We start from the raw sequence: 7,719 nt of genomic DNA on the forward strand, positions 1-7,719 counted from the left end.
GTGGTATCAGAAAGCGTAAGACTGGATGTTTCTGAAAGAAGCTTTAAGTTTGATTGTTTGCCAACTGGCATGATCTCTGTCTTATCATCGTTCATCTTGAGCTTGTTGACTGTCATCCACTGTTTGATGTGATCGCTGCATGATTCTATTGACTGCACTAACTCTGTAAACTGTTTGGTGTGTGCGGATTTTTGTAGTTGAGTGTCGTCTGCGAACATGTGGTACAGGACATTGTGGTGCTTTATGACTTTGCCTAACGGCTGTATGTACATAGTGAATAACACTGGGCCTAACACAGATCCTTGTGGGACTCCATACTTTAGTATGGTGTCCTCGGAGTGCCTATTTTGGATCACAACAGCCTGAGTGCGTCCAGTCAGGTAGGAGCAGAACCACCCCAGAGCCGTGCCTGTTATGCCGAATGTGGTGTTCAACCTTGCCAGCAGTATATCGTGGTCGATGGTGTCGAACGCTGCGGATAGGTCCAACAGGGCCAGAAGCGAAACAGAGCCGCTGTCACAGGCAGTGAGAAGATCATTCGCTACCTTAAGTAGGGCTGTTTCAGTGCTGTGATCTGCGCGGTAGGCGGACTGTAATGGTTCAACCATACCTGTCTTAGCAAGATGCTCTGACAATTGGGCCAAAACAACCTTTTCAAGGACTTTCGAAACAAAAGGCAAATTAGAGACAGGGCGGTAGTTCTTAAAAGTGTTGATGTCAAGGTTAGCTTTTTTCAGGAGGGGAGTGACTACTGCATGCTTAACCTTTGCCGGATGCCGCTTTTGACTACACACTCCCGACGATGCGGGTTTGCCTGAACCCATACATTTGAAAGAGGGTTTTTACCGTTTATTCCTCTAACGACGATGCGGGTTTGTCTGAACCCATACATTTGAAAGAGGATTTTTACCGTTTATTTCTCTAACGACGGGGTGGGTTCAGGGAAACCCACAGCGCTACTTCAGTGGTTGCATCGAGTTTCTCCCTTCACCGACCTCTTGCAGGGGAGGGAGAGGGGGAGGGAGAGGGGGAGGGAGAGACTGAGAGACTAAGAAAGAGAGAGAGAGACTAAGAAAGAGAGAGAGAGAGACTAAGAAAGAGAGAGAGAGGGAGACTAAGAAAGAGAGAGAGAGACTAAGAAAGAGAGAGAGAGAGAGAGAGAGAGACTAAGAAAGAGAGAGAGAGAGTCTAAGAAAGAGTGAGAGACTAAGAAAGAGAGAGAGACTAAGAAAGAGAGAGAGGGAGACTAAGAAAGAGAGAGAGAGAGACTAAGAAAGAGAGAGAGACTAAGAAAGAGAGAGAGAGAGACTAAGAAAGAGAGAGAGACTAAGAAAGAGAGAGAGACTAAGAAAGAGAGAGAGAGAGATACTAAGAAAGAGAGAGAGAGAGACTAAGAAAGATAGAAAGAGAGAGACAAATAAAGAGAGAGAGAGACAAATAAAGAGAGAGAGAGAGACTAAGAAAGAGAGAGAGAGAGAGACTAAGAAAGAGAGAGAGAGAGACTAAGAAAGAGAGAGGGAGAGACTAAGAAAGAGAGAGAGAGAGACTAAGAAAGAGAGAGAGAGACCAAGAAAGAGAGAGAGAGACTAAGAAAGAGAGAGAGACTAAGAAAGAGAGAGAGGGAGACTAAGAAAGAGAGAGAGACTAAGAAAGAGAGAGAGAGAGACAAAGAAAGACTGAGAGAGAGAGACTAAGAAAGAGAGAGAGAGAGACAAAGAAAGAGAGAGAGAGAGACTAAGAAAGAGAGAGAGACTAAGAAAGAGAGAGAGAGAGAGAGACTAAGAAAGAGAGAGAGAGAGACTAAAAAAGAGAGAGAGAGACTAAGAAAGAGAGAGAGAGAGACTAAGAGAGAGAAAGAGAGACTAAGAAAGAGAGAGAGAGACTAAGAAAGAGAGAGAGAGTCTAAGAGAGAGAGAGACTAAGAAAGAGAGAGAGAGAGACTAAGAAAGAGAGAGAGAGACTAAAAAAGAGAGAGACTAAGAAAGAGATAGAGAGAGAGACTAAGGAAGAGAGAGAGACTAAGAGAGAGAGAGAGAGAGCCGGAGAGACTAAGAAAGTGAGAGAGAGACTAAGAGAGAGAGAGAGAGAGAGACTAAGAAAGAGAGAGAGAGACTAAGAAAGAGAGAGAGAGAGAGACTAAGAAAGAGAGAGAGACTAAGAAAGAGAGAGAGAGAGACTAAGAAAGAGAGAGAGACTAAGAAAGAGAGAGAGAGAGACTAAGAAAGAGAGAGAGAGAGAGACTAAGAAAGAGAGAGAGAGAGACTAAGAAAGAGAGAGAGAGAGAGACTAAGAAAGAGAGAGAGAGAGACTAAGAAAGAGAGAGAGAGAGACTAAGAAAGAGCTAGAGAGAGAGAGAGAGACTAAGAAAGAGAGACTAAGAAAGAGAGAGAGAGACTAAGAAAGAGAGAGAGAGACTAAAAAAGAGAGAGAGAGACTAAGAAAGAGAGAGAGAGAGAGACTAAGAAAGAGAGAGAGAAAGAGACTAAGAAAGAGAGAGAGACTAAGAGAGAGAGAGAGACTAAGAAAGAGAGAGAGAGACTAAGAGAGAGAGAGAGAGACTAAGAAAGAGAGAGAGAGACTAAAAAAGAGAGAGAGAGACTAAGAAAGAGAGAGAGAGACTAAGAAAGAGAGAGAGCGAGAGACTAAGAAAGAGAGAGAGACTAAGAGAGAGAGACTAAGAAAGAGAGAGAGAGAGAGACTAAGAAAGAGAGAGAGAGAGACTAAGAAAGAGAGACAGAGAGAGAGACTAAGAGAGAGAGACAGAGAGAGAGACTAAGAGAGAGAGACAGAGAGAGAGACAGACAGAGAGAGAGACAGACAGAGACAGACAGTCAGATAGACAGACAGTCAGATAGACGGATAGACAGACAGACAGACAGACAGAGCAACTGACAACAGACATACAGACAGAGAGATACGGACAGACAAACAGAGAGACAGACAGTCTCTTGGAGACAAACAGGCAGACAGACACTGTTCCGCCGCTTTGGTAATTATGGGTGTAGCAGAACCCGCGCCGTCGGCAGAGGGATAGTTACAATCACTACTACTCTTTAAAAGTATGGGTATGTGTGAACCCGCGCCATCGGTAGTGTTTATGTAAATTATCATAATCAATTAATTCTGATGTTTTGTCATGTACACACTAAAAATTTGCAGACAGAGAGCAAATTAGGTGTGTGAGAGATACTTAAAATTTCAAAACGATACCTTTAATGGTTCCAGAGTTACAATGATTTTAGTGTGTCTCTGGGTACAGGTGAACCCAGGAAGCACGGCAAAGGTTAAAAGAAGGGGGTACTTGACCGGATGTGAGGGATTGATTTATGATATCAGTAATGACAGGGAGTAATTCCTCTAGACACTCGTTTAATAGCTCTGAAGGAATTGGGTCGAGAATACAGGATTTGGGTGGAGCTTTTTCAATGATCTTCTTCACTTGTTCTTTAGTGACAGGGGAAAAATCGGTGAGGTGGGCGCCGTGAAATGGCGCATGCTCTGGATGCCCAGGAGCAGCATCAAGCTCAACTCGGATCTTCTCGATTTTTTCGGCAAAAAAGTCCCCAAACTTATCTGGAAGGTCATCAAGAGGGACGGAGTTTGGGAGCTTTTTATTTTGAATTTTACCGAGGAGCTGCCCTGTGATTTGGAAGAGTTCTTTGCTGGAGGTGCTGTTCTCGATTTTTTGAGAAATAAACTGGTGTCTGTTCTTATCCACCATCTCTTTGACGGCCTCTCGGTGAAAAGCAAAGATTTGCCTGTGGACCGTGAGAGCCGATTTCCTCCACTCTCTCTCAGCGCGACGCCGATCTTGCTTGGCTGTTGAGACCTCCGGCGTAAGCCAAGGTGCCGAGGGTCTGTCGGTGACAGTGCGTGTGGTGAGAGGGGCGTGCTTGTCCAGAATCCGGCGCAGGTCGCTGTTGTAGCTGGACACGAGGTCATGTCTGTCTAACTGGAGTGCTCTGACGTCATCCTTCAGTGCTGCCATGTCGATCCGCTTCATGTTGCGCGAGGTGACGACTCGTCTGGCAGGGCCTGGCTTCTGAAGGTCAAAGCTGAAAGAAATGACGAAGTGGTCGGAGATCAACATGTCCTGCACAATCAGGTCTAAGACGCCGACGTCCCCACCGACCACCACCCAGTCAAGGGTGTGTCCACGACGATGCGTCGGCCTGTCTACCAGCTGGGATAAGTTGAGAGTGGGGAGCAGTGTTTTCAGCGTGTTAACGTTCAAGTCCGACTGTGAATCATAATGAAGGTTGATGTCTCCGACAACTACAAGATTACAGTGCAAATTGGCGTATTCGTCTAAAAGCTCTGTGAACTCAGCCAAAAACTGCGGAGTAGATAGTTTGTTCTTTTTATTGGGGGGAGGGCGGTATACACAAAGAAATGTGAGGTCTTGATTGCAATGACGGATTTTAGTCTTGCACAGTTCGAACGAAAGAAAGTCAAACCGTTCAAGCGAAATGTCTACGTAGTCGCGCAATGAAGTGCGATAGAGCACGGCCAGACCACCACCCGCGCCAGTCAGACGTGGGCAGGAGTGGAGGGTGAAGCCCGGGGGGGGTCATCGCTTTCATCAGGGGCTCGTCGCCGACCTCTCTAAACCAAGTCTCTGTTATGAAGACTAAGTCCGCTTGGCTATCGTGTATCAGGTCCACTAGCTCGGTCGTTTTGTTGCGGCACGACTGGGCGTTCAGGTAGCACACCTTGAAATGTTTGGAATCATCCCCCTGCTTTGTGGGGAGTGTGCGTTTGATACTGACTAGATTTGATCTGTTAATACATTTTTGGCTGTGTGCCACGGCTCGTGTGCCTGTGGATGCGATAGTTTCTATTTTCATTGTCTTTGGAACGTGTGTGATGTCAGGTTGGTTTATCTTAATCATGTTGGATAGGTTACGCTTAGATTCTCTTTGATACATGTGTATACCATCGTTAAAACACATGGTACTGTCAGGCGCCTGTGTAACACTCGTAATGACTGGAATGTGTTGCTGTCGTCTGCTTCCGGCCCGTACCCCTCTCACCGTTTTTCCAGGAACTATTCCAAGCTGTCGGCACCGCTGAAGCACAACCGGAGACAACCGTAGCGACGCACAGGGTCGGGTTCCGGTGGTCAGTGCCACTGCACAACACTCAGCAACGTTCACAAGCATGGCTGTCGAGTGGACAGGCCTACTGTTGCTGTCACACCGCGTCAACACAAAGGCCGACAGAGAGGCCGCGGCAAACAGACACCTGTAGACGGCGATCAGCATAGCAAAAACACTTAAAACTTATATCCGATTGAAAAGGAGAAGAAGACGCAGACACGGGTCACAACACATAGATCCTTGGATGGTTAAGAATGATTAAAATACTAGTTAATTGAACAAAGTGTGGAGACGAAGAAAAGCTGCAGGTAAGGCGCTGAACATCGCTCACAAATTGTTACAAAATGTTGTGGAAATGTACCGACACAAAATGTACGGCGTTAATCTAAGCGATTATGAGCGTTTCCAAAAGTCGACATGCTCACTCCAGGGGTCATGAGTCATCAAGGAATATGCCTTCCTAAAGCAAAAATATAACCCGCCTGGTCTTTGAACCCTCTCAAGTTCCCCTGTTTAAGTTAGGGGTCCCAGTGAGGAGCCCTGTTCTATTTATTCTTACTGTGATTATATTTAGTCAAGTTTTTACTAAATATTTTAACATCGAGGGGGAATCGAGACGAGGGTCGTGGTGTATGTGTGTCTGTCTGTCTGTGCGTGTGTGTGTGTGTGTGTAGAGCGATTCAGACTAAACTACTGGACCGATCTTTATGAAATTTGACATGAGAGTTCCTGGGTATGAAATCCCCGAACGTTTTTTTCATTTTTTTGATAAATGTCTTTGATGACGTCATATCCGGCTTTTCGTGAAAGTTGAGGCGGCACTGTCACGCCCTCATTTTTCAACCAAATTGGTTAAAATTTTGGTCAAGTACTCTTCGACGAAGCCCGGGCTTCGGTATTGCATTTCAGCTTGGAGGCTTAAAAATTAATTTAATATCATATTCTTACTCCGAATCACATTAGCATTGAGTCACCTGAGATGCTTATCACTGAAAAACGCTTACCCGGCTAAAGAATTTAAAGGGAAGCAACCCCATCACCAAAACGAAAGTGAAAGTAGCTTTGGTAATGGGCCAGTACACCGGGAGTTACCTCCCATACGGGTGTATGCCACGTCACTTCCTCTAGGAACACGTGCCTATTATCATACGTCTTTTTCACCTCGGAGAGGACGGTTCACTTTTTGACGCTCTGTGGCTGACCTTGTGTGTTTGAGTGACACCCGCCGGCCACGTTACCCAGCTTGTCTGCTCGCCTTGCCTACAGTTTGGTGAGCTCGTTCCCGTTTGTTGTTGGTTGTTTGCGCTGTTTCGTTACTGTACGTTGTCCGTTTTTTACGGACTTGTGTGTCAGTGACTTGCGTGTTTCGCCATTTTGTTGTGTGAGTTAGTTAGCTAACTCGTGTGACTTTGCTAGTAGCTCTGCGTGCCCTCTTTCTGTTTGGGCAAGTGTAGCTTTAGTATTTTGTTGACGCGTAAGCGTGTGTGTTTACTGTGTTTTCAGTCGTTTTGACTTACGTTTCAGTAAATCTTTTTGGCTTTGCCACGTGTTGTTGACGTTTGTGTCAGTGTCTTGCGTGTCGCCATTTTGTTGTGTGAGTTAGTTTTCTAGCTCGTGTGACTTTGTTTGTAGCTCTCCGTGCCTCTGCTTGTGGGGCAAGTTTAGCTATAGTATTTTGTTAACGCATTAGTGCGTGTGTTTACTGAATTTTCCAGTCGTTTAGACTTATGTTTCAGTAAATTTTTTCGCGTTGCCACGTGTTGTTGTCAACATGTCTGATTCAGACAAGCGCCGTGGCAAGTCGGACCCCAAGGGGAAAATTAAGGCTAAGTCTTCCTCTTCCAAAGCAACGTTACTTGTTACAGACCAAGAGCGTAACACTTTGTTGGCTGTACCAATTTCGGCGCCTAGCGCTGTTACTACTTCTGCTTCTTTTGCGGCGCCTAGCGCTACTGTTACTTCTGCACCTGTCTCTACATCGGAGACTTCGTCTTCTTTGTTAGCACCTGGACAAGGTGCGTTGGTTTCCTCTCTGTTAAAGTCACTGGTTCCAGAAATCCGCAGCTTGGTGCAGGCAGAATTTCAGCGTTCCGTCGCCAGCAGTTCGGCGTTTCCGGCATCTGGCAGTGACGTCCGGGCATTGGCTTCCGTGTCTTTGTCCTCCACTTCCGGCTTGGAGCAGCGTCCTCCCTCTTCAGCGTCGGTTGGTAAGCAGAGCTGGTCCGATAGCCCTCGTGAGGCGCCTGGACGTTCTCCTTCGGGGGACAGCTCTTTCGCATCGGGTCACGACCGATACCTTGCTGATCTTTCATTTCCGGCGATAACCTACGAGGCCCCGGACTTGTTCGAACAGCGGCGGCAGTCGGTTTCGACTGCCGCATTTCCGGCACTTGCCGGAAGTGATGATCCGTCCGCTCCGGCACGCTACGGCGGTCGCGGCAGGATGGAGTATTCACTGACTTCCGGTCCTTCCGGATCGCGAAGTCAACCAGTGCAGTCTTCACTTCCGCATTTTGCGGTTCCGTTGACTACACTTCCGGTTTCGGCCGGAAACGCTTCTTCCTCTTCTGGTGGTTCCTTCCGGATACCAGATAGTGGATTACAGCGTGCGCCTTCCGGC

The 7,719-nt window shown here is 46.6% G+C and overlaps 1 protein-coding gene across 1 annotated transcript in view; it reads right to left on the reverse strand.

The window, feature by feature from the left end:
• The window catches only part of LOC138961087 (uncharacterized), a 5,711-nt gene extending 447 nt beyond the window's left edge, over positions 1–5,264 (reverse strand). The window contains exons 1-3 of the mRNA XM_070332682.1: positions 5,186–5,264; positions 3,440–4,275; positions 319–590 (exon numbers count right to left, since the gene is read on the reverse strand). Of these exons, the coding sequence (XP_070188783.1) occupies positions 319–590; positions 3,440–4,275; positions 5,186–5,264 (1,187 nt within the window). The remainder of the gene's footprint in view (positions 1–318; positions 591–3,439; positions 4,276–5,185) is intronic.
• Between the last annotated feature and the right edge of the window lie 2,455 nt (positions 5,265–7,719).

This window comes from Littorina saxatilis, linkage group LG3 (genome assembly GCF_037325665.1).
Source record: "Littorina saxatilis isolate snail1 linkage group LG3, US_GU_Lsax_2.0, whole genome shotgun sequence".
Classification (NCBI taxonomy): Eukaryota; Metazoa; Mollusca; class Gastropoda; order Littorinimorpha; family Littorinidae; genus Littorina; species Littorina saxatilis.